General features: G+C 41.3%; 1 protein-coding gene across 5 annotated transcripts in view; it reads left to right on the top strand.

The window, feature by feature from the left end:
- The window catches only part of OGDHL (oxoglutarate dehydrogenase-like), a 95,750-nt gene that overhangs the window by 2,758 nt on the left and 65,463 nt on the right, over positions 1-27,529 (top strand). For 3 of the 5 annotated variants that reach the window (XM_019555582.1, XM_019555581.1, XM_019555585.1), the window contains exons 1-7: positions 6,504-6,594; positions 6,915-6,994; positions 8,526-8,752; positions 13,017-13,187; positions 21,762-21,864; positions 24,635-24,750; positions 25,145-25,299. In XM_019555582.1, coding sequence (XP_019411127.1) covers positions 6,545-6,594; positions 6,915-6,994; positions 8,526-8,752; positions 13,017-13,187; positions 21,762-21,864; positions 24,635-24,750; positions 25,145-25,299 — 902 coding nt within the window. In that variant the 5' untranslated portion in view covers positions 6,504-6,544. Of the gene's footprint in view, positions 1-6,503; positions 6,595-6,914; positions 6,995-8,525; positions 8,753-13,016; positions 13,188-21,761; positions 21,865-24,634; positions 24,751-25,144; positions 25,300-27,529 lie in introns of those variants that run through there. The other 2 variants (XM_019555583.1, XM_019555584.1) reach the window with 2 other exon arrangements.

Raw genomic sequence — 27,529 nt, 5'->3', positions numbered from 1 at the left:
CTTCCTTATCAGGCGCTGGGGGAGAGTCTGTGATTTAGTATAAGAAGAGCTGTGGCAAGGCTGGGCAAGGAGAAAAGTCCTTGGCAGTGTTTCTTTCTTATCAGGTGCAAGATGCAAGCTGTGCATTTCTAACAATACTCCATTTCTAACAATATTCCATTTCTGACATGAAAATGGAGGCATGTGGGATGCTTATGCCTGGTGGCAATAGCAACTTGAATGTAAATGCTGCTCCCCCAGGTAGAGCTATCCCGCTTAATCCAGGCAGGCACACCTTTCTGCTGCAGCTTCTTCCCAGTTTGGCTCCACATGCCTTGTAAAAAGAGATGCATAGGGAATTTCACCCTATGGTGGCAATGCTGCAGCACCTCTGGCTGGTTCTCACAGTTTCCCAGTTGGTTAACAATGACCTGCGCACCTCTTGCTTTTGGCCGTGTAAATCCCCTAGAGCTTTCAGTTTTCCTCCATCATTTTAATGCTGCTGTAATATACTGTTAGTGAATGCAAAATTACCCTTCCTTCCAGGTCATTCTTCCTCATTTTTCTATCTCATAGATTTTAATTCTTTACTTTCGTTTTGGTGCTCCTATCTCAGTGCACCCTTTGCCATTTGAGAGCTTATTTGGGAGATGGTGTGAACTGAAACAATTCTAACTGCTTCTTGATTCTGTCTGTTGCCCTTTGTGCTGGTTTTGAATGACAGGTTCAGGGCTGAGTAGGTTGGAGTGCTTTGTAATCAAGCCAGTGGTCTCTAATTTGTCTAGTTCTGATGCTGATGGCTGACATCTCTGCTGAAGGGCCACAAGTACAAAGGAAGAATTAGGAAGAAGTTAGATTACTGAGCAAAATTAATCCTTTGTATAAATCTGAACAGTTATGCCAGCAATGGCTTTGTCTATTTGTTTCATGCCTGCATAAATTGAGGCATTACTTTTTTATGAGGCAGGGATAACATATCTGGTACCAATTTGCCACAGTAATAATCTTTGTACACTTATAGGAGTGAAATAATCTGTTTTTCACCTTTCTAGATTGTGAGTTTAGTAATTGGATTAACTCTTAATCTGGGGCACTGACCCCATATTAAAATTTTAAATGGAACTAGAAGAAAATGGCTTGGTTTCACTTACAGGCTCCTTGTTTCTGTTTTCTGGTGAAATTGGAAATCTTGTCTTTTTAAGGAAAAATGTGAGTTTCCAGATTTCCCTATGACCTAGGATGTTGCTTACCACATCTGTGATTAATTTAAATACCATTGCTCTTACAGTTAAAAAAAAAAAAAAAAAAAAAAAAAGAGATTCTCATGTAGCAGGGAAGCTAACTGTAAAAGAGAAAGTTTGTTAATTTTGGGAGGGAGGGGGTACTGTCCGGGTAGCCCTTTCTCTGTCTTTCTCCTCTCCTCCTATTCTTTATTGTAGCAATGGTAGAGCACAGGCATAAATGTTGTTAAGTTGTCAGTTACACTTTAGGAATGAACTCTCTTTGTATTTTGGATGCTTTTGTCTCCAGTGAGGTTAAACAGGCTGCCTTTGGAGCATGTGTTTAAGAAGCTATTTATTGCTATTGAGAAAAAATGTATTGTGCAGTTATTTATCCCACTTCAGCTTGCCGGTCCTAAGTAGCATTATGACATCTTTTGTCCTTTTGTGATAGCACCCTGGTATCGTGTTATGCTGTAGCATTTCCATTGTTGTTAGCACCATTACATTTAAAAGAAATACTTTATCCAGAGAAAAATACCAGGACTAGAAAAACTATTGAGTGTGCTCAGCATTGCCTGGTATTATTCTGGATTTCGTATGACATAATAGGCTGTTTCCAAAGTACTGTACTTGGCGGTGATTACTTGTATTGTAGTAAGGACTAGATAGTATATGAATACAGAACAGAAAGATGGTCTCTGCCCAAAGATCTTGGAATTTGCACAATAGGCAGGAGAAAGCAGATGAACACAGGAGATTGAGGAAGTGGAGACAAATACTGCTCAGCATGATAGGCAGTGGTCTTGGCACACCAGTGGCCTTTATGCTGGCAAGGAGGGTCTGATGTTTTATGGATGTAGGAACACTGTACTGCAGGGTAGTAGAAGCTAAAGCTTTACCTTGTGTCAGCTACTCTTCAGTAAATACCTGTGTGCCCAACTATCTTGTGATAACTTAGCTCTCAAGGAAGATGGTGCAAGTTTACTGTGGTCTAGCTTTCTCCCTTTTCCCCTGTTTGTAGACAGTTTGTATGTCTATGCCCTTAGCTTTGTCGTGGGGGGATGCCTTCCAAGCTTTAGGGACAGAATGAGAGAAAGCACATAGGTGTTGGTTTGAAAACTTAAGTGGACAGTGGAGGCCGGCACTGTGAGGCAGACAGAGGCAGGAATTTGCATTTTAACAGTGAATGGGAGATGATAAATTAGGGGTGGCCAGAGTTACTCACCCTGGGAGCCACATCCAATTCTCCATGGAAATTCAAGAGCTGAAGAGTGGGGGGGAAGGGCAAATGTGTAGAAGAGGGTGCTAAGCAACCTGGAGTGGAGGTGACCCCCCCACCTTCACACCCCTACCCCCCCAGTGCCACAGTGTCAAGCTAGTATGGTTTTCCCTGTGGGGAGCATGTCCTGGGGTATGTGGCACAGCTGCAGCTCCTGCCTCAGCAGCCTGGTGCCTGAGCTGGGAAAATTGGGAGAGACACAAGTTTTTTGCATTTGGTAGCATTATTCACTTAGTTTAAAATGTCTCAGTATACCAAGTGATCGTCTGCTATGTGTGACTGCTCTGTTTTAATTTTTTTTACTGTTCAGAAAATCTTTGTACCACTTGGAGTCCTCAACTGCATTGATTTTTATATTGTCCAGTCACTGATGAAAATAGTGAATAGTCCAAGGCCATCTAGCTTTTTTATCCACTAAAACTTGTCAAAGAATAAAGTTTGTGCCAGGACCTGTTTTCCATAAAATTATGCCAACGGCCATGAATTATATTTCTGTCCAATAATTCTTTACTAATGAAATCCATTATGAGCTTTCTGGTACTTTCCCTGAGTTGGCATCAGGGTAACTAGCTTATAGTTACCTGGCACTTGGGTTTCTTGTGTCAAAAGTGGCATTCTTCCTGTTCTGCTCTCTTCCTGTTTTTTCAGAGTGCCTTAAAAGTGAAGAGCAGGGGCCTGGTTCTTCCATCACATTGGAAATGCCAATAAGCTGCTGCTTTGCTTGGCTAAATCCAGTTTACACTCTAACTTTGAACTGAAGGGGACTTTGGGGTTGGGTAAGGAGGGCTTATGCAGTGGAACTTCATAACATGTTTTGAAGTTTCTGTCATATTTTTTTTACAATTGCTTTTTGTCTAGGCTAGGCTGGATTTCACTAGACTTCTGTGGACAACTACATTAGACTTGGTTTGTCTTCCACAGTGACACCTAACAATTTGGATAAAGTGAACTTGAGTTCACAAAAAGCAAGTGCTATATATGTATCACTCGGATGGCATAGCAGGCAGGCTGGGACCGGCATCTGGGAGTGGGACAGGCAGGTGGGGCCAGGGAGCAGGGGCTGGGATTGGGATTGCTGGGTGGTTTCAGCATAGGGCCGGCAGAGCTGCAATCCGTTTCCTGTATGCCCCTGCAATGGGTACCAGTTCTACAGGCAGGGCCATGAAAGGAGTGAATCATAGCTCTGACCTGGGAGCCTCATGCTGTCACCCCTCAGTGATCCTGGGGTCTCCATGGAGACTGGCCTGGATGGGATGGGGCTTCAGATGGGTGGGAAGTAGTGACTGGGAGCAGGATGGATGGGTAGGCCTGGGGCTGGGATTGGAATAGTAGGGTGGTGACAGCGCAGGGCCAGAGCCTGGTTCTAGGCCTGGAGCAGAGGTGTGATCTGCTCCCTACATGCTTTACCACCTGGGAGAAAGAAAAATGGCCACAAATTGATTGAGAGTAGGTTCAGGCTTGATATCAGGAGGCATTACTTTATGGTTAGGCCTGCCAGGCTCTGGAATGGGCTCTCAAGGGAAGTGGTGCTGCTCTCCCCTATCTTGGGGGTCTTCAAGAGGAGGTTGAATAGATATCTGGCTGGGATATTATGGTACCCAGCATTCCTGGCTGGGATATTATGGTACCCAGCATTCCTGACTAGCGCAGGGGGTCAGACTTGATGATCTGTTAAGGTCCCTTTCGACCCTAGAAACTATGAAACCATGCTGGCAAGCTGCATGTGGCTTGTGAGCTGCAGTTTGGCCACTTCTGTGAAAGACACCACTTGTCATGATAATGAAGGAGGGTCCTCATGGAGGGTTGATACAGTCAAAGTGAAGAAGGAAAGTGATCTTTACATTAGTGTTCTGAAATAAGATGAGTCTGACAGCTGCTTTTGTGGAAGCCAGGATCTGATGTAATAGTATAAGACTGGACAAGTTGCTTCGCTGTATGGCTAGATAGGAATGTCTCAAAATGGAATGCTGAAAGAATTGGAAAGACCTAGCTGTGATTTTTCAAATATGTTGGGAATATGCTCCACTGCATACAATCTGTGCTAGCAGCTGTAACACATATATTGTGTGTTGTAGAGCTAGCATCTTGTAACTAGTTCACCTGTTATTTTAACATATGCTCTGCTACCTAAGTAGTAACTGAAAAGTGGCAAAACCCTTTTTGGCTAGGATGCTGTTTCTGAAATGACTCTAATTTTACACAGCCAACATTTTTGCTGTCTTTATAGCCAAATATTCCTATTTGTTGACCTGATTTGAGGGTTTCCATAGTGTATCTGCATCCATTTCTTGAATTCTGATCCAAGACATTAGATTTTGATTTTTTTTTTTTTCCCCTTTGGGTTTAGGCTGTCAGGGCTAGTTTCAGTGTGCCATCTCTACTCTTATGAGAGGCTCACTGTAGTGATGCTGTGTTGCTAGATGTATTTAAATAATAAAAGAAGGTTTCCTAGGAAAGCTGTTTTCAATCCTGAATTTTAAAGTGAGTTTGCATTGAATTGTTCCAAAGTGTTATTCAAACAGTAATTTTTCTTTGTTATTATCTTGTGAAAGAACTACAGTCTAACTAGGGGTGCCCCAATAAAGATTTTCTTGGTTGATTATTAACCAGCCATATTTGCTGTTACTGACTCAGTAGTCAATTTACAGAAAAGCAGCCTGGCAGCTTGGAGAGCAGCATCCTGCTGGTAAGGCTGTGGAGGGGGGTGCAGATCGAGGCCGCCACAGTGAGGGAGGGAGTGGGGCTGGGGCTGCAGTAGATGTTGCCCTGCCAGGATGGTGAATGAGATTCTGGGGCAGGGCGTGGGGTGGAGCCACAGGCTACTCATCCAGGGCCAGGGGTGGCACCAGCCTCTTCCTGGTTGGGGGTCTGGGCCAGGGCTGGGCTCAGAGCAGGAGTAGGGTGGGATCAGATGCATGGGATGGGTGATGGTGGTCCTGGGAGGGCTGGCTATAGCTTCCCAACCCCCTCCCCCCCAGTGCTGCACCTGCTCAGGGCACTCTGCTCTGCTGCCTTTCCCTCATGAACCCCCCGCTACAGGGCAGCCAGGGGATGCATGGCCAGTGCAGGGCTCCCAAGGAAAAGGCAGCAGAGCGGCCCCAAACAGGTGGTGCTAGGCGGAGGTTTGGAGGGCTGTAGACACCCAAAAATTTCCCATGGGCCCTCCCTCATAGCCACCCCTCCCAGCACTGCTGCTGCGGCCATCCCACCCTGCTCCAGTCTGCTCCAAGCCCAGCCCCAGCCCAGTCCCCCTCCAGGAAGAGTTGGGCGTAGTTTCTGGCCCCAAGACTGCAGTGAGGTCACAAATCTGGGAGGGCACAGGCCTCCCCATGCCTCCCCTGGGGGTGTGCACAGCAGTGAGGAGCAGCCCCCTTCCCCATGCTGCCTGGAAAAGCTGCCTGCAGCTCCATCCTGCTCCTGGCCCCAGGGTCCCATTTACCAACCTGGCTGGGCAGCCCCTGACCCACTCTCTTCCTCACTGTGGGGTTCTCGATCTGCCCCCTCTCCACACCCCTGCCCTCCTTTATGTCTCTTTCACCCAACAGGTTTATCAGCAGCACGCTGCTCTCCAAGCTGCCAGGCTGCATTCCTGGCTGCGTGTATGCGTGTAGCTGTGCACATGAAAGGAGTATTTATCAGTCGCATTACTGGTAGTAGCTGCACTGGCCAAAGAAAGCTGATAGCCAATAATATGTATTTTCCTTTTATTGGTACTGATCTCATATGCGACCAATATATTGGTGTACCTCTCTACTTAACCATTTTATAAGTGAGGAGAGCCAAACTAAGATTAAAAATCAAAGTTGCCTTCCAGACTTGGGTCATAGTTTCATAGTTGGTAGGGTTGGAAGGGACCTGAGCAGATCACCAAGTCTGACCCCCTGCCATGGCAGGAAAGAGTACTGGGGTCAAATGACCTTGGCAAGGTGTTCATCCAGCCTCCTTTTAAAGACCCCCAGGGTAGGAGCCACCACCGCTTCTCTTGAAAGTTGGTTCCAGATCCTAGCTGCCCTGACAGTGAATATATAATATATAGCCTGAATCTACCCTCTGCCCGCCTGTGATGGTTATTGAACATATATGCTGTTTGAAGCGCTGCAAGTGCCTTTGGATGTAAATATTGTTAAAAAAAATTCTCTGTTTAGCCTCCTTTAATTATATTGGTTAAGTGGTTAACTGATAACACAGCAGCTGGAACACAGTTGGTGCTGGGAGCTGCTTCCCAGGCCCTTTGGTGTTGGGGGGTGGGGGGAAGAAGGTGGTCACAAGCCTAGCCAGAGAGCAAACCCAACATGAAGCCCTTCCTTGAAAGGGAGGAGCACCTGTGAATGAGCAGCTAATTGCTTAACTGATGAGTCAGGCCACTGTTTGTTTTACTCTTAAAACTTCATAGGCTATGGGTACTAGTCCCCCTTGTTCCTCCTGTCTTCCAGTTCCTGCTGGGATACTGTGTGGCTTCCCTTTCTTCCCTTCCCTGACAGACTGTGCCCTGCCCCACATGAAACAATAACTGGTAAGCTAACTGGTTACCACTGGGCTTATTGGTTAAATGATTAACTTTTCATTTCTACTTTGGTGTGCTTCAGACAACAAGGGTGCAGGCATCCATGGGTAAAGAAGCACTTTCAGAAATGATCCTGGGGAAGAAAGGGGGAGAAGGAACATATTTTAAGTGCTTACAGGGAAGGGAAGGAGAGTTGGATGGATGGCAAGTGAGTGCTTGGCTATCCTCTGGAGCCTCCAGAGATCTAGCTGGAGAGCAGTGTTGCTTCTGAAATGCACAGGAAACTTTGGGGAAAATGCATATCGCTGAAGTGTGTCAAATTTGAAGTGGGATTCAGAGTTCTTCAACTGCGTGTCCCTTCCATGGCCTCAATTATGCAAAACTTTCATGACTTTCAACAGAGGAGATCCATATAATGTGGCTTAGTAAAATAGGGCTGCACCGGGATAACATTTCCTCTTCTTTTGCTATGTCTGATGGTACATGTTCTGCATCTTGGATCTATGTGAATGCTCCCTTCAGTGATGTGTATGTACACAAATACATTGTTATTACACCAGTTTTAACCAACTGTCCCATTGTGGATGAATTTGTAATGGTAACTGATTGATGTAATTTAAATGACCCACTTTCCATACTCTTATGGAAGATGTGCCAGGATTAACTTCAAGTTTTCTAACTTTTATTGGTTAATGCATTGTTTTTCAGATGATTTGTTTTTATTTTCATACTGCTTTTTTTGCGAGTTTGATTTTTATTAACATAATGGTTGCTTTTTTGGCTAGGTTTCAAACTGTAGCTTACATTTAGAAATGCTTCAATGTCCTGTGATAACATTAGAAGTTACTAGTGCTCAAGACTTCTCTGAATCTAGCACTTCCCTTTTTGTCACATTTTAAAGTTTCAGGGCACTTACCCAGTTAAAAAGTGAGCCTGGAAACTAAATGGCCTTTGGGGGCACAACAGGATAGCTCCATCACTATACAGCTTGAACTAAATCACCCCTGCTGTAATCTGGTCTTAAGCCTAGTGCCCAGTCAAAGCCCACCATAATGTTTCATGTTTTTATTTCTACCCTATATGGCAAAATAAATTGACATACCAGTCTTCCCTTTTCTTCTCAGAAGGATTCTGTGGCTGAAACCCTCCAGGAGAGCTACTAGAAAGGTTGACTCTTTAAAAAACAAAAACTGAGTAACAGCAGCAACAGATCTCAGTAGTACCAGGAAGAGTGAGTGGGTTAATGTGATTTCTGTTGCCTGGGTTTCAAAGGAATGTATCTAAAAGTAGGGGGCTACTCCTACTTTAGAAACCTTAATGATATCTTTGGTTCCCAACTCTGAAATGTTTCTGGGTTTGATAGGTGGTAATGGGTGATCATCACTGTTATCAACATCTGTATATGCAGACTCTATAAATGATCAGTGGGCTTTTCTGTTCTGTTTAAAAAACAGTTCTAGCTTTATACCACAGTTTTCATTGCAAGACATCTGTAATGCATTAGCCATTCTCTTGATTTGAATTTGTTTTGTTTTATTAGGCTTGGATCTTCTATTAACCATGAGTCTTTTGAGGTTGCTTGCAGCTACCTTAAAACATCCTGGCATTCAATTTTTGAAAAATCAAGATGTGGCCAGAAAGGTATTTCTACAGAACCGACTTTATGTTTCATCCGGAGCCACAGAACCATTCCTGAGTGGAAGTAATTCAAATTATGTGGAAGAAATGTATTATGCATGGCTTGAAAACCCTAAAAGTGTTCATAAGGTAAGCTAAATATTAATACAAAATGATACTAGTAAGATTAAGTATAGATTGATTCCACTCTTGTTGGTGATCTTAAACCAAACTTTTTATTAGGGAATTTTATAAAATGAATAAATATGAATCTAATTTCCTCTATATTAGTTGTTGCAATCATGATATACTTTAAAACTGGAAATCTGGTAACCCTACAAGAACGCAGCATGGCAGGGTGTAGAGCAGCACCCAGCAGCTAAGTCTGTGGATGGGGAGGAGAGGGGGGAGGGGGAAGGGTGTATGAGGCCCCGGGGCTGGGGCAGGTCATGGGACGGAGCCACAGGAGGGTTGTCCAGGGGTGCAGGCTGAGCCTCTGTGCCCTGCTGCCTTTGCTCCGGGAGCTGCACACTGGCCATGCTGCATCCCCTGCCTGCTCTGTGGCTGAGTTGCCTGCGGCTCTGTCTCATGAACTGCCCTGCTACCTCCCTCACTGTATGGGCCCTCAATTTGCCACCGCCCCTTCCCTCTGTCTCTCCCTGCCCCTTTACCTCCACAGACTTACCTGCTGGGCACTGCTGTACATGCTGCCTGGTTGTGTTCCTGACCTCATGCATGCTGTTGCTGCTCTTATGTGTTTGTCTGTGCATGCACCTCCCCGCCTCCACCCCAGCCTTCCTGCTGCAGCAGCCCAGAGTCCGTGCCTGGGCTGCCCTTCGGTCCTCTGTGCTGCCACTGCTACCCTGCTGTAGGAGTCTGGAGGCAGTGGTGATGGTGGCTGAGTGGAGCCCAGGTGTGGGCTTCAAAATCATGTGTGCGGTTAATTGGTTAAAAAAAAAATGCAAGAACCAATTAACATGTTAATGGCGATTAATTGATAGCCCTAGTTATTTCACTTGCCTTTGGACATTCTGCTATTCTGCTCAGATGTATCTTGTCAACTTGCATCTTTTGTTTCAACTTTTAAAACAAATTCCCCTGTCTCCCCTTTTTTTAAAAAACTTTATTTTTAAATGTCCACAAACCATGGGTCTCAACAGTATTTTACTTTCTCATAAGATTGAAAAATTTGGTTGCTCACTCGTTTAACATACAAGGTGACTTTGTTTCAGGTTTAGATTCCAGCATCATTAGTGTTTTGACCTTAGAAGTACTTCCCTGAATATGTAGATATTAAGGAAACTTCTGCAAAGCTAAGGAGAGATTAAACCTGGTTAGATGGTAGGTTACAGAAGGAATTTCTCCTATATTCCCATTTCCCCACCTCGTCTCCACTTGATACTTTCCTTTTGAAGCATCTCTGCTTCTGCATTTGTCTTCCTTCTTCTGAAAGTAGCATCCAAAACAGCTTTGGGAATAAAATGTGACATGAGCTCTGAAAAAGGCATCATTATTTCTGCTCATAGAATGATGTCAGGGCCATAGATCATAGGGAAGGGGCTTGACAAGGCTCAGTTATTACTATCAGAAGATTAATTGCAAAACGGCATGGTTGAATATTGAGTACATAATGGTAACCATGTTTTCCTGTATGCAGCCATTCTACTGTGAGTATTTAATTCCTTCCTTATATTGTATACTTGGAAATTGGTGTTATAAAAACAAGCTTGTTTTGTATGAACAGTGATGCTATAAAATTAGCTCAGGTTGCGTGTTTCTGCCTTACTTGAGAGGACAAAACTGCTTTAAGTTTCCTCCAGTGATGTTATAGTGTAAATAACCTATTTCAGATTAGTTTTGTAGTACTGCATAATATGTGATAACGAAATGTCATCGTATCTTTTGACATTTTGACTTATTTTGAAATTAAAAGCTCAGGCATCGGTATCTAATGGATTTGCTTCTGTGGGAAGATGGAAGTTTGCTCACAACAGAGGATCAACCACTGGGGATCAACATCCGTTTTTTCTTTTATAATTCTTGTTTATAGCTTATGTCCCTATGCCATTGACAGTCTCCTATTCCTTGGTATAACTCAGCCCAATGTAGTCAGATCTCTGTTGAATAAAGAAAGAACTGAGAGACTATTTATTCTACTGAGAAAGTTGTGAAAACTGAGTGGGTCTTTTATGCCTTCAGTTGCATAGCAAGCATTATTAGCAGAGATAGACACTGATACAAGAACTCCAAAAGACTGTACTCTGGTATCAATCTTGAAAGATGCCATATAAGTTCCTGAAAGTTGATGGATGTGTGTCTAGGAAAAACTAATTTTCTTTAGCCAAATGATGTATTTTCCCTCCCCTCTGATTAAATGTCAAACCTGTTCAACAAATCAATACGTTCAAGAACATTGATAGCAGAAGTGAAATGCATGAGATTCCTTCCCTCCATCCACATATGCCTTCAAATGTAGCCTTTCAGAAGTTGGTTAGAGCCTCATAGTTGTACATCTTCAAAACTTCTATTCAGATTTTATTAACAAGACTGCCAACTTCTGCCAAAGGCAGTGTTGTTCCATTGCCTGTGAGACGGCCTATGCTGCACTATAGCATCTAAAAGTACAGTCTCTTGGCATTTGACAGGAAGTTATATTATATTGCTTGCTCACTACTCAGTCTCAAAAAAAAAAAATGAGAGTGATGGGGGCTGGACATAATTAACATTTTGCCTGGATTACTTGAAAATATAACTTTGAATTCATGTCAGATCTCCTCTGGAAGCTACACATTTGAATTAATAAGATATTTGGATTTTTTTAATGTAATAATGATCTTTCATTTTGAATTACCAAAATAATTCCTCTGCTCTGAAGGCCTTAAGTATCACTGTGGAGACATGCAAATAAAAGATTTAAAATCTGACATAGGGAGGAAGACATTCAGAGCTCTGGCATCTGAGTAACTTTAAGCAGTTAACAAAGTGTGAACCTGACACTAGATTTGAATAGTTGTGTCCCCTTGTTTGATACCCATTGAAAACAGTGGAAACCTAGCTCTCTTGCTGTCAGTTTTGTGCAGTACAAGTGACTGACTGAAGAGCTTCTTTAGCTGAGCTTCAGAATATCTGTTTCAAGAAGAGTAAGGATTTGAAATCTCTTGATACATAATTTTTTTTCCTGCATAAAAAGCTCTCTGGGAAGTGGGGAACCAAGTTTTCAGTAGAGTGATAGGAAGAGAGCAGGCTGTCAACATAACCAGGTTGCTGTGATCTGTGCCAGTTCAGGATGACACATGTGGATGGGACAGAACTTTCAGTTATGCAGGTTCCCTGGAAGAACGCACCAAAGCTACTAAATGGGAGAGACAATTGTATAGCACTTTGCTAAGCTTTTAAAATAGATGTAAATAAGAATAAAGAACAAAATATGTTCTAAAGCTTTAGGTCTTTAAACAACTGAGTCTAACTATTGTTCCAGTTTCAGCTGTGTCCACTGAAGTGATTTGATGACACTTGGTGCTTCATTAGCACCTTTTGTCATAAACCCTTAAAGTGCTTCCATAAATATAGAATATTACGAAACCCCTGTGAGCATGGCAGCATTGCCATTTTACAAGGGAGAGGGCTGATGTTCACCAAGTCGTGCATGTCTGTATTGAGGTAAGAAAGGAGCGTTCTTAATAATGCTCAATGAACAAAGGAAGGGAATTTATTTCTTAGGATGGTATATAGTGCCTGTACTCTTGGTGCCCAAGCCTTTTGCTGCTGGAAGAGAGAAGCTGTAACTTGAAACTGGAGCACTTTGAAACTCTGGCTTAGGCAGTTAGGAATACACAGATTCAGGATACTCTGGCCAGTTTTTCTTGTCAGACTTTTGGGATACACTGTCTGCCTCTGGTCCCCACTGAGTAGATCTAAAGCTTGTCAATAAACCAAAGATTGACTTCCAGCTTTGTTACTCAGAGGGAACTAGGTATCATGACTTAAGTAGCGACACTTGTGGTTTAATTAGATTTTTGTAGTTATGGCAAATTACAAGTTTACAAACACCCTGAAGTCTAGATTAATATAATGTTCCAGGATGATGAGGAATAGGAATGATACTGACCAACTCATTCAGAAAAACACACACCTGAATTTGAACTTACACTGGTATTTTTCTTCTAACAGAAAGCTCTCCATCATGGCAAATGCTTGCATTCAGAACAATAAACTTATAATGAACAATAAACTTACATTCACAGAGAGCCATTAATTTGCCACAGAAATTGTGCATGTATTGAAATATGACAAAGGCTATCAACTAGTTGATTTTGATTCTGCAATGGTGTGATGTTATTCATTGTCATGTCTAGCTGCTCCTTTTGTCATTGTGAGTTTTATTTGTTCCTTTCTTTTCTATACTGCTATCCAGTCTTGGGATTTGTTTTTTCAAAATGGCAATGCTGGGGCTCCTTCCGGTCAGGCGTACTTACCAGACCATTCATCACTGCTTCAGAGCCATGGACTGACCCAGACAGCATATAAAGCCGAAAAACTAGTTGAGGACCACCTAGCTGTGCAGTCTTTGATCAGGGCTTATCAAGTAAGTATATAAAGTATTCAGTGTTCTACTGGGAGCTTTTTCTGTGCAGGTATTTACTGATTTTTGGTTGGGAAAATAAAGTAATGTTTCTCTGAAATCCATATGCTCCATTTGCTAGAATCTTTTGAGTGTGAATGATGATAGAATTGCCACAGAGTTACTTCATATTGTGAACTAGCTTTTTCTTTAATCTAGTGAATATGTGTATATATCTTAAGTAGATGTGTGCAGTAAAGTGAAACTTCTGATCATATTCCATAGTGGACTTTTTCACCTGAATTTGTTTTCAGACCAAGGAAAACAGTGATCAATGTCCAGTTATATTTTCATTAGCACCAAATTCTCTTTCTATGGGAAAAGGGAAGGAATACACTGGAATTCCCAAATAAATCAGAATGGATTGTAGAGCTTGACACAACCTACTTGACCAATGGCAAATTGGCTAAAAATGAAGTTTTAGGGGAATTTAAACACTTTTGTGAATTTATGTGAATTTTGCTGAATAACTTTGGGGGGGGAATGAAATTTTAAAAAATGCCTAAATGAAACTTTTTGTAACTCTGAAATGTTTCATTTAGACCCTTTCTCTTGCATACATTTTGTTTAGCGACAGACTTTTTGTTTAAAATAGATGTAACTTTAAACAAAGGGGAACCTGAAAGCAGAAAACAGTGTTCTCTGATATGACCGAAAATACATTTTTCAAATCTGACAAATTTTGGCTTGGCTTTATGTGAACCAAAAATATTTTTGAGTTGTTCTAGAGAAGTGGCCAGACTGAAAAAAATTGTAATTATTCCAGCTGTATTAATTGTGAATCCTTGTTACTGGGAATAGATGCCCCACCCCACTCCCCAAATTGATTCTGCACTGTTTTGCTTGTACCACAGCATCATTTGTTTGCATAGTATCATGCTTATCTTGGTATTGAGAATGATCCAGTATCAGTCTTGATAACTCAAATGTGTAGCATTGTATGGTAGATAGGTGAAAGGGACTATATAATTACAGGCGCCGCTTAACCAGTAGTCTATTCAGAAAACACTTTCGCTTTCAGGCTAGCCTGATGTACTTTGGTTGGCACTGAAATTTGTAGCAAAACTCTTAAATAAGAGTGACTATAACAAAAAGTTTAGCTGTTGTGCTTCTAAAAAAACTGTTGGAAGCAGAATGCTGGAAGAGAGTGACTTCCCCTTTATTTGAAAGTGGGTGTTATCTGATTTGATCAATGGAACAGAAATATCTGCACATGGCAAGAGTCTATGCCTCTGTGACAAACAATGAAAGGACTATCTAAGGCACCTTGCTGCCTTTAAACATATGTAGTCTTTTGATTGCTACACTGAATGGCTGCCGTCAGTTTGTAAGCAGGTTCTCCCTGATAACTAAATCTAATAGAGAAAAATACAGAATTTTCTTTTCTTAGATTTGCCAGTTTTTGTGCTTTTTGCAGTAGACTCCTACTTTACCAAAAGACCACTAATCTACAACTTTCTGTAATACTGAACTCTGTTTGGTATTAGCTCTGACATTTTAAATCTAAACTTCCTGACTTCTATCACACTATGGGTAATGCAGATTTTCTGATCTATTTCCACAATACCTAATGTTAAGCCATGTAGTTCTGAGCGTGAAGATGCAAGGAAAATAGATAGATTGTAAATCTGTGTATTTTGCATGTTTACCATATTTGAACTGAGGGCAACAATGATTTTTCTTGTGTAACTTTTTCTCTCCATTCAAAGGTTTGACTTGTGTCCTCACAGATGCATCAGTAGGGAGGAATGGGTTCTCAGAGCAAGATATAGTTTGATGAAATCCTTGAGCAAAAATTTAAAAAGTCGCCAAATGTATTAAAACCAAAATCACGAAACCACTGGTTTTCATGTAGTCTTTTGTCACACCGTATCTTTTTAAGTGGTTTTCCAGCTATGGTGGATGGAGTTGCCTTGAGCAGTAGACCACTGTGGTTTGTAAAATGGTGGGGGGAGGGAGGGGAGAGTGTGCAGACATGCAGAATAAAATAACTGGAGAATCTGAGTTATTTTAAAACTAGAATGGATGAAGCTTGTATTGGTGGGTTGGAATTTTCCATTAATTGAAAGAGTGACCTTTAAAAAGAATGGCCTCCTGCTTGCCTTCACTACTGCAGTGGTATGTGAAGTATTAAATTGGTGAATAAAAATCAGTGTTTTCTAAATTATTGTTCTCCAAATATGATGAATCTAGTAACCATTTTTAACAACTTTTTCCTCTTTTAAATATTAAAAGTTGGCAGTCTAGGAATGTTGACAGTTTATGATTTACACAAGTCTCTAAATACAAGTTTTAAAACAAGAGAGGAGAAAGTAATGAAGCTGTTTTGCCAGGAGCTGCAAAATGCTGGCCAAATGATAAATCTAAGTGTGGTGCAGAAGTACTGTAAATCTCCCTTGACATCTTCTGTCTCTGCTTGTAGCAATTAAATTTCTTTCTCTTTTTTTTTCTTTTTAGCCTGATGACTTTAATACTTTTACTCTTACACTGAACATGAGACTTGTTCTGAGACTACAGAACAGTTATCTGTTACAAAAATTAGTTAGCAAAGATAACTGAATGTTGATATCCAGAGAGAATTGTTGTTTCCTTTTGCCTTTGTTCCTTTGCTTTTTCCCCTTTCCTTTTAGTTAATACAGCTGATTGGGCTAAACGCTGTGAATGACAGAAAATGAGTAATACCCAATGGAAATATCTTTATGGATTCAATTCTGCACTCAGTACCAACAGGACATATTGATTACCATCATTAATGCAGATAGGATTATTTACCATAATAGAGTGTTTATACATGTGCTCTGGGAGGCGGGGTGGTGTGATTTAATTTGCGAACCACTCTAATTAAAAGTGCCCAAAGCATCATGTGTATTAGCATCCCTGCATTGAAAAAAATGACAGCAAGGCACTTTGAACTAAAGCTTGTTCAACAAGCTTTAGTTCAAAGCACCCTGCTGCCATTTTTCAGCACAGGGACACTGATACACATGAGGCTGGAGGCCACTGGAGCACATTAATTTCCACGCTCCAGCAGACTCAATTAATTGACACTCTAGATTTACAGCACATTGGACCAGCCTCCCTGCATGTGTGTAAGTGCCCATAAAATATGTTTATATATCGATGTAAGAAGCACGGGGGTAAAAATGGGAAGAATTTGAGCTCCTAGTACAAATTGCAAAATTCTGCTGTAATTAGGATTACAGAGCGTGATTGGATAGTTCACATGACTAGAGTATAATCCTGGATGGTTATAGCTTGTTCAGGAAGGATAGGAAGGAAGAGGTGTTGCACATATACACATATATACACACAAGCCTCCAAATCAGGAGAAAGAGGTAGATGATGTCTTCTTTAAATAACTTACAGAAGCTTCCAGATCACAGGACTTGGTTCTCATATGGGTCTTTAATTATCAGGACATCTCTTTGGAGGGAAACAAAGAAGTACACAAGCAGCCCAAGTAATTCTTTGAGTATGTGTGGGGTAACTTTCTGATTTAGATGCTAGAGAAGCAAACAAGGAGGGAAAGCTTTTAACTTCCTGTTCACAAACATGGAGGAATTGGTTGAGAATATGAAGGTAGAAGGTAATTTAGATGACTGATCATGAAATGATAGGGTTCAAGATCCTAAGGGGAGGAAGGAAGGAGAGCAGCAGAATAAAGGCCTTTGACTTCAGAAAAGCAGATTTTAACAAACTCCAGGAAGTGGTGGGCAGGATCTCCTGGGAGGCAAGTCTAAAGGGACGAGGAGTCTAGAAGAGTTGGCTGTACTTTTAAGGAGGCCCTTTTAAGAATACAGGAGTAAGCTATGCTGATGTGACTGAAGAATGGGAAGTGCAACAAGATGCCAGCCAGGCTAGGCAGGAATCTCTTCTATGAGATGAACTAAAAAATGAATCCTGCAAGATGTAGAAAGTCAGTCACAGTATGAGGGTAGTATATAACAAAAAGCCAAGACACAATTTGAGATGCTGCTGGCAAGGACGTAAAAAGGGATTTTATAGGTACCGATATGTCAAGCGGAAGACCAATGAAACTACATCCCTTATGGAATGCAGAAGGCAGTCTGGTTACAGATGATGGTGAGAAGACTGAAGTGTTTAATATCTCTCTTACTTCAGCCTTCACAATGGGGCAGATACTGGATGATAAGTTTAGCTGGCAGCAAAGATAAGGGAGAGACAAATAGCCTAGAGTAGTAGAATAATAGGTTAGCGATTACTTAGAGAAGCTAGATGATTTCAAGTTGGCATGGCTGTATGGAATACACCATAAAGTACTGAAGAAATTGGCTGAGCTAGTTTCAAAGCCATTGGTTATACTCTTCGAGAACTTGCAGCATTCAGATGAGGTCCCAGATGCTTGGAAAGGGAAAATGAGGATCTGAAGAATTACAGAGCTAGCAGTCTGACTGTTCCCTGGAAAGATCATGGAGCAAGTCCTCAAGGAGTCAGTTGTGAAACACCTAGAGGAGAACAAGTTGTTCAGACAGAGTCAGCATAGATTCACCAAGAGCAAGTTATGCCTGATCAACCTGAATTCCTTCTATGATAAGGTAACACGCTCTATGGATAGGGGAGCAAGCAGCTAATCTGGCAAAGCTTGATTTAGCAAAGCTTCTGACAGTCTCCCATAACATTCTCATTAACAAGCTAAGAAAACACGGACTAGATGAAGTTCTAGTCACGTTATGTATTGTGGATACATAACTGGTAGGGCACTTGCTTTCAATGTGTAGTCATAAATGGCTCAATGTCTAGTTGGGAGGAGGTTTCAAGTGGGGTTCTCCTCAGTCAGGAATTTTTTAATATCTTAATGTAATGATTTGGACAGTGGGATTGAGTACATACGTATCAAATTTGCAGATGGCACCAAGTTGGGTGGAGCAGCAGACACTCTGGAGAGAAGGGATAAGATCCAGAATGAAATGGATGGACTGGAGAAATGGTCCACAATCAATCAGATGAGATTCAACAGGGACAAGTGCAAAGTCTTACACTTGGAATAGAATAATTTCATGCACAGATGCAGATTGGTCTAGCCTGCAGTACTGGGGAGAAAACAAGGGTTACAGTAGACCATTAGCTGAATATGAGCCAAGAGTGTGCTCTTGTTGCCAAAAAAGTCAACAGCATACCGGGTTGTATCAACAGGAATATTGATTGTAAATCAAGGGAAGTGATTTTTCTGCTCTATTCAGCACTGGTGAGGCCTCACCTGAACTTCTGTGTCCAGCTTTGGGCCCCACACATGAAGAAGAATGTGGATAGATTGGAAAGAGTCCAGTGCAGAGGAACAGAACTGATTCGGTGCCTGGGGGGCAAGACTTATGCGGAGAAGCTGAAAGAACTAGAGTTATTTAGCCTGCAGAGGAGAAGAGAGATGTATGACTTGATAACTGTCTTTAAGTAGCTGAAGGGTGATTATAGAGAGTGGAGGTGGGCTTTTCTCTGTGGCTGTAGGGGCCTAGATTAGGAGCAATGGCTTCAAACTGCAGCTGGGGAAATTTAGGTTGGAGATTAGGAGGAACTTTCAGACTATGAGGGTGTTCAAGCATTGAAACAGGCTACCAAGAAAAATTGTGGAATCTCCATCCTTGGAAGTTTTCAAGAACGGGTTATACAGACACTTGGCCGAGTTGGTTTAGTCTGCGATGTTCCTGCCTTGAGCAGGAGCTCGACTGGATGACCTTGTGAGGTCCCTTCCATCCCTACTTTTGTATGTTTTTACGTTGGCAGTCCTTCCCCCTGATTTTCTACCCTGTACATCTTTTTTCTGACAGTTTTTACTTTTCCCTTCATTTTTTTTTTTTTACTAAAATGCTGCCAGACTAATGAACAATTAGATGTTCATTTAAAGGGCCTTTTTGGTAATTTTTGTTTATAGTAGACACTGAGCCTGAGATTGCTGGGACTTAAAATAGAAATCGCCACTTTCTAAGTTAGGAGACCCCAATATGCTAACTCCAAGCCACTAGCAGACTTATGAACCTTCTGCATAGTCAGAGCACCTTGTTGAGGAAGACCTGTTTAAGTTAAATCTTCACTTATTTAATGAATTAAGTCATTGATCTGGCAGCATCATATCCTGTTCAGAATATTAGTTGCTTCTCGTCAGTTTTTCAAGTTTCTGAATCTATTTCTGCTGAATTTCCTTGCCATTCTTTTGGGCAGATGGACAACGAAGCTTCTTCTAGAAACTGGTGCATGTCATTTCTGTGAATCTCTATATACAGGATACAGACCAGGAATTCAAAAATCCTACTGTCCTGGAGAGCAGAAATTTTTGTATAGATTTATATCCATATATAAATGGATACTAGCTATGTCAAGTGGGGTACCTGTTGCAGAACAAGGTGAAACTTTACAGTTTTAGGATGGTCTTACTAAAAAAACTATCTTGAAACCTTGGTATTAAGGCCAAATCTCTACAATATGTCTTGTCTTCCACTGAATCTTTGATAAGAAAACCCAACTTTGCTTGCAAATTGTGGGGCTCGCATGTCCACTTCCAGGCTTTTGCCATTTGACTTGTCATGTTAAGTTTTAAATGAAATAGCTTTTTGTTCTTTTTCCTTGCAATGCTTGAAGGGTGCAGGCTGTCACACAAGGATCAATTTTTCTTCCTTTTGGCTTCATTCATCATGGCCACTAATGACGGTTCTGGAATCGGAACATGGTTTATTATTATCTGGCTCCCTGTTAGTGAAGATAGTTCTGTTTCTTTCCCTCCCTTCCTCACTTCCCAACCAGGCCATCCTTGACTAGATCTGTAGCTTTGAACCCAAAGCTGCCTCTTGTTTTGTATACTGTAAACTAAATTAGTGATATAGAAATAGAAGAAAAAAGTACAAAATACATCCAGCATGTTTTGATTGCTATGTCCAATATAGTTGTCATAGTTCCAGACATTGTTCCATACATAATCATTAATATACCTGTAAATATTGAAAAAATTATGTATTCTTACAGATGCTGGAAAAATGGAGCGCTGAATTTTTATTTCTGGCATGCAAAGAATTTCCTCGGCAATTAGCACTTCTTGTTATATGGCTTCATTGTAAAGTTGTATGTAAAAATGGCAGTGTTGTGATTTTGAGATCCTCTGTTTGTATGTGGAGTTATATCTGATTTTGCCTAAAATAAGGTACTTTGACTACTTCTGCTAATACTGCAGAGAAAACATAGCTGAGGGAGTTGAAGGCTCTCTACTGACACGAGCATTACCAACAGAATTGTTTGCTCAATTCCAATTGCATGCATTTGTGTAATCCTAGAATCATAGAAAATTAGGGTTGGAAGGGACCTCAGGAGGTCATCTAGTCCAACCCCTTGTTCAAAGCGGGACCATCCTCAATTAAATCATCCCAGTTATATCATTGTAAACAGTGATCTTGCACAGGGCTTAACTTGGCCTGAAGAAATTTTGCTGCTGGTGACAATGCATCCAGATGTGAAGAACCGTGGTTTGACTGTCAGAGCCCAGGCTCTACTTACAGGACTTACAGTCTTTTATTTGTAAGTGGAGCCCACCTGATGTAGAAATCGATGTACTTTTAGAACTCTACAAGTCACTTTTTAAAAGTGCCTTTTTAGACTAGAACTGTACCTTGGAGAAATGTTTGGTTATTCCCTTGTGCACTAAAGCCACACTTTAGCCCTTAGCATAGCACATTTAATTAATTCTTTAATAAAAAGTAATATCTGTGTAAAATAGTTGAGTGTTGTTTTGGAAGTGAGAAATACATTATAAACAATGTCTAAACAAAGCCATTTTTACACAGCATGGAGAGAATAGTGTTTGCTATCTGAAGCATTTTAAATACTGTATCTCTGAGATACTGCAGTGAGTCAAGTAACTTTTGGCAAATATCGCCAATGGCAGTTCTTAAACACCTAACTCAGAATGGTCTTGAATTTGAAAGTGGCATTCAACTGCTGTTAGCTTCATCTTGATTTTATGTAATTGGGCTGCTCAAAGCTTCTTGAAGTAGAACTGGGAGGACTTGTACAGTATTTGTAACTTCTTTTCCTATCTGACATGGATTTTCTTTAATACTAGCAGTACAGCGCTAGTCTTTCAGTGGTAATATCTGTTCCACCAACATTTTGGTATCTTTATCTTAGGACTGTATGATTATAGCTCTGCATTGTCATTTACATAGCCAAAGAACATTTTAAGTTACTACTATAAACTGGACAAAGTTTCTTAAATTTTTCCAGAGCTTTATAGACCACAAATAGAAAAGGAATGCTTATTTATATTTTAAAGTGAAATTAAAGTGAAATGGATGTAAGAAAGATAATGTAGTTGGTTACACCTACACATTAGTAAGGTTCAGTGTTTTATAATAGAAAAACTCAGTGAGTATATCCAATAACACGCTCCTCCTTTTTGGGATTAGTGTTATCTTGACTTCCTTTGATCCCAGGAGGTGTGTGTGTGTGTTATAGGCAAAAGTGTCACCAAACTCTCTCCTTTGACCAGTTTTGTCAATCCGATTTCTTTTATTTAATTACATTTTTTCTTCTCTTCAGATCCGTGGGCATCATGTGGCTCAGTTGGATCCCCTAGGAATTCTGGATGCTGACTTGGATTCATTTGTTCCATCTGACTTAATCACCACTATTGATAAACTGGGTGAGAACTGTATATTAAATCCATATGTTTAGGTGAGCTGTGCCCTGGTGTCACAGTCGGTAGGGAAGATTACTATAAAATAATTTAATATTAACTTTGCTTGGATAGAACAACTCATAATTAATTAAATGCTCTTCTTGCTTTTTTGTGATATTTTACAAGAAATTCTTTCAACTTTGTATTATGATGCATTTTATGTGAATCTAGAGTGACCACCCACATGGAAACTCTGAGAACAGAACATTCCCTCATACTTGTACTACTTACAGTTAATTCAAGTAAAAACATCTGTAGAAGCAACAATTATGTTCTGGTGCTCTTGTGCAGAAGTTTGGGGAGATCAAGCATGGTTCATAACATTCAGGAACTGAGAGGCCTGACTGAGGACACAGTAACTTATAATGTGCATGTGGCAGTTGTCTGTGGCTGGATTATAGTATGGTGGCTAAAACCTTCTAATAAAGTTTCCTCCTTTCCATCCTGGTGACACCATATGGTATTTTCTTTAATTGACGAACAGAGGGTTTGGACAGGATGGGTGAAACTGAAGGATGGTGGAATGGTGACCCAGGTATACAATAAGTGAACAGGTAATGCTTATTACTTGTATATAAAAAAATATAGGGAATTGTCATATACAGTTCAGAGTTCTAGACCACATCTAAACCAATAAATATTAGTAGGTATGTCTATATTGCTCATCACTGGGTTATCTTAGTCCTATGTAATAGAGATCTTTTATTTTTCAGCTGCTAAAATTCCCAATTTTGTAGTTCAGTGATTCATGCTGTTCTATCATAACTGCTCCTAGGAAGCTTTGGAGAATGTGTTTTTGTGAGTGAATCTTTCTGTGGATGATGAACTATGCATTAAATAGTTTTTCATCTGACAACATGGCAACTGTAGAGGTGCCCAAATTAGTGTCAGAGTCCTGCAAATGCAAGTTCCCTCTTGCTTTCTTAATATGAAGTCTAAGCTAAATCTTTTAAAAAGAAAAATAGAATAGTCAGTATTCTGAAGACTAATCTCAAGTCTTGCAAACATTGCTTGACCCTATCTCGGAAGTATTCAGGAATACCTTCATCTGTTAGATAGCATCATTGTGAGAGATGCCAGAATATGATCAATATAATTCCTATTGTTTTGAAAATTTAAGGATATATTAGAATAAAGAGCACCGGATGGGCAATGTTTATCAGTATTAGAGCTCACCAATAATCCATAAGGGAACTAGGTAAAGAAATTTAAATTGGTTTTCTTTGGCCCAAAGCTTCCTAAATGCTAGACATAACAATGGCACAAAGAGTGAATAGTAGTATTCTAACAGATATTTGCTTAATTATGCTTGTAATCCCTCTAGTTCTGCTTCTTCTAGATCTGGTTATTAGGAAAGACACACAAAATGTAGCATTCAAATATATAAATGAAGAAGCACTTATGCACTGTGATTTCTCTTTTTGCATGATGACATCTTTAATTAGAGTAAAATGCCAGCCAGAAAACACAGTGGACATTTACTGAGTTTGACATGCTCTTAGTAATATATTTTCAAATGCTGACACCCTGTAAATAATAAGGTTGATTAATTAAATCCTTGAAATTCTTCCTTATGTCCAGCCTGAAACGGTCTTGCAGGAGTTTATAACTATTTGACCTTGTCATCTCTTGGGATGCTCTGAACAATCGTTCCCTCAGATCCTGGTGAATACCCCTGAAACTTATAGGTAGCCATCAGGTCACCCCTAAGCCTGCACTTTTCCAGGCTAAAGAGTCTCATAACTCTGAGCCTGTTGTTTTAAGGTCTGTTTTCCTGACCTCTGATCATGTGCATGGCTCTTCTGTGGACTCTCTCAAGCTTCTCCACATACCTTTTGAATTGTGGGGCCCAAAACTGGACGCAGTACTCCAGCTGCAGCCTCACCAAAGCCAAGTACAGTGGGAGAATGACGTCCCGGGATTTGCTCGAGAAGCATCTATGGATACAAGCCAGCATTTTGCTCACTTTACTAGCCGCAGCATCGCATTGCAGGCTCATGTTCATCTTGTGGTCAATGATGACCCCCAAGTCTCTTTCTTCTGTAGTGCTAGCCAGTGTAGCACTGCCGAGCCTATAAGGATGCTGCAGGTTTTTCCTCCCAAGGTGGAGAACCTTGCATTTTTCAGCATTAAACACCATCAGGTTCTCATCTGCCCATTTGCTGAGACTGTCCAGGTCAGCCTGGATCGCCCTCCTGTCTTCCGGTGTGGATGCTTTGCTCCAAAGTTTGGTGTCATCGGTGAACTTGGCCAGTCCACTTCTGACTCCAACATCCCCACTGGTCACAGGGCACCATGACGATTGACTTCCATCAACCACCACCTTCTGGGTCTGACCACGGAGCCAATTCCCCAGCCAGGGGATCGTGGTGGACCCGAGGCCGCAGTTGGCCAGCTTTGCCAAGAGGAGGTGATCGTGGGATACCAGATTGAAGGCTTTAAGTTAATAGGAAATTGAGGCACACAATATTATTACAATCCAACCAGTTAATAGAAATATTACAATAAACCCCATAGTCCATTGAAGTATGCATTTCCTATTTAAAAATGTGGTAGGGGATGTGGTTTAAAAATGCCAGATTTATAATTTTAACACGTACAGTACTTTTGTTAGCCCTTCATTCCCCAGTGCTGAGATGTTTCTTTTTAAGCTGTCTTGACATTCATATAATGATTCTGTTTTGTACTTTTTGCCTTTCTCATGCCTTTCCACTCATCAATGAATACCCTGCAGGGTTTTATGGTTTGCATGAATCTGACCTGGACAAGGTTTTCAGATTGCCTACCACCACCTTCATAGGAGGAAATGAGGCAACGCTTTCTCTACGAGAAATCATTAAGCGGTTGGAGGTTAGTGTGGCAATTGTTGTATAACTACTTTTATCTGGACAAATCATATCGAATCAGATTGTTCCCAGTTGTTGACAGTTCCTAACTACAACAATAATCCATTCAAGCTGTTAACAGGGCAGTTAATGTGACGCGAGAAGTGACCCTCACCTAAGATTTCTGGAATAGTTGGGGCTTAGCTAAACTCCCCCCCCCCCCCCCTCCCCCCAGCCAAAAACCCTTGACCTGCAAACTTCTAGAAAAGAGGTGTGGGGGGAGCGGGAAATTGCCTTGTGTTCAAGTGCCATCTGATTGATTAATATAAAGGAACAGATTTTAATTTTAAAATAGCTGCCTTTTTAATGCTGTCTAGCTCATTAAGTTCTGAATTTCTGGATTGTATTTGCCCTCTCAGAGCACATATTGTCAGCACGTTGGACTGGAGTTCATGTTTATCAATGATGTTGAGCAATGCCAGTGGATCCGGCAGAAGTTTGAGACTCCTGGTGTCATGAAATTTACAAATGAGGAAAAAAGGACTTTATTGGCTAGGCTGGTGCGCTCAATGAGGTATGCTTGGGATGAGTGGGGCTGCTGCCCTTGTAGAGGGATATTGAAATTTGTTCAGAAACAAATAGGCATTTGACTTTTTCCTTTACTGAGGGGTGAGGAGAAAAGGTTGGATTCTCTGATTATTTCCATGGTTTTAATGGTAGGGCAAGCAGGGTGTTTGGTTGATATATGGCAACTGGAAGAATGGCTTAACTACATGACCTACGTGAAGAATGGCTTCAGATTCTGTCAGAACCTTTTGTATCTGGTTGAAGTATTTGATCCTTTGCATCTGACTAGTAGCCCAGTGACTCCAAATTCAGATTAACTGTATCTTTAGGATTTCCTTTAGGTAGGGAGAATCTCTAGGAGATGGAGCCAATGGATTCTCCCATGAGATGTTAAATTTATGGCATGATTAATATGTTAAATGTGCCATAATGGCAACATAGTGCAAGTTCAGCCTCTTTGTGGTACCATGAAATGGCAAACCAGCTGCAAAGGTGTTCCACATATAATATATGTGGAATGTTTTTGTGATTTATTTATTTATTTGTTTGTTTGTTTAAATAGGTTCTTAAATAGAAAGGGCATACCAGATCTTCAGCATGATACATAGATTGTAAGGGGCTGGAAGGGACCTCACAAGATCAGGTCCAACTCCCCTGCACTAGGCAGGAAAGATAACTGGGGTCAGGTAACACCCAGTGAGGTGACTGTCCAGTCTCCTCTGGAAGATTTCAAGGGTAGGTGGTTGCACCACCTCTGGAGGGAGTTTATTCCACAGTCTGGACACCCTAACTGTGAAGAAGTTTTCTTAGTGTTAATCCTGAAACAGTCTTCCAGGCGTTTGTGGCCATTACTCCTGGTTTTCCCTAAGGAAGCCCTGGTGAACAGTTGTTCACTGAGCCCTTGATGTATTCCACTAATATAGTGGTAAGCTGCTACCAGGTCCCCTCTCAGCCCTCTCTTTTTTAGGCTTAAGAGACCCAAGTCCCTCAGCCTTTCCTCATATGGCTTGCCTTGCAAATCTCTGATCATATGGGTGGCCCTTCTTTGGACTCTCTCAAGCTTTTCCACACCCTTGTTGAAAAGTGCAGCACCCAGAACCCACTTCCTTGGTTTTGCTTGAGATGCATTAGCTGATGCATGCCAGAGTATTGTTTGCCTTGCTGGATCACACTGATGGCTCATGTTCATATTATGCTCTATTATTACCCTTAGGTCCCTTCCAGTTGTGGTACTTGTCAGTTTGGTACCACCGAGCCTGTAAGTATGTTGGAGATTTGTTTGTCCCCAGATGGAGCACTTTACACTTCTCAATGTTGACTTCATCTGGTTCCGATCTGCCCAACTTGCCAGCCTGTCTAGGTCCACCTGTATCTGCAGCCTATTTTCAATCATGATCACACTCCCCCATAACTTGGTGTTATGTGCAAACTTGGTCAGTGAGCTCTTCACCCCCACATCCAAATCATTGATAAAGATGTTGAAAAGCATTGGACCAAGCATGGACCCCTGAGGGACACCACTGGCCACTTCTCTTCAGGACGATGCAGATCTGTTCATTGGAACTCTCTGGGTCCTACTCCTCAGCCAGATTCTTACCCACCTAACTGTTAAGCATTTAAGCCTGCAATCCTCCAATTTTCCTGTGAGAACCTCATGGGATACCAGATCAAAGGCCTTTAGAAAGTCTAGGTATACAATGTTGACCTCTTCTATCCAGGTGGCAAGTTACCTGGTTGTAGAAGGAGATGAGGTTGGTTAGACAAGACCTGCCTGCAACAAAGCCATGTTGACTGTCATTCCGAATCCTACCTTTTGCAAGCATATTGCATGTAGACTCCTTAATGAATTTTTCCAGGAATTTCCCTGGGATAGAAGTTAAGCTAATTGACCTATAGTTGCCTAGGTCCTCTCTCTTCCCCTTCTTGAAGATGGGCACAACATTAACCCTCTTCCAGTCTTTAGGGACCTCCCCCAAGCACCACAAGTTTTGGAAGAGTTTCACCAGAGGGCCCATGATGACTTCAGCCAGCTCTTTCAGCACTCTTGGTTGAAGTTCATAAGTCAGCAGGACCAGATAAATGTCTAACTTTTTTAACTGATCATGCACAAGCTCAATGTCCTGGAGGGGAGGGGAGCCAGGTGTCCAAGAAGAGTGGTCACTCCTTAAGGAGGCGATCCTCCAAGCCCAAAGGAAGGTAATCCCAACGAGGATCAAAGGGAGCAGGAGAGCACACAA

Source organism: Crocodylus porosus, unplaced genomic scaffold, assembly GCF_001723895.1.
Source record: "Crocodylus porosus isolate Cpor-Errol unplaced genomic scaffold, CroPor_comp1, whole genome shotgun sequence".
Taxonomy (NCBI): Eukaryota; Metazoa; Chordata; order Crocodylia; family Crocodylidae; genus Crocodylus; species Crocodylus porosus.
The sequence above is the reverse complement of the archived record's forward strand: the minus strand, read 5'-3'. Positions and strand labels throughout refer to the sequence as shown.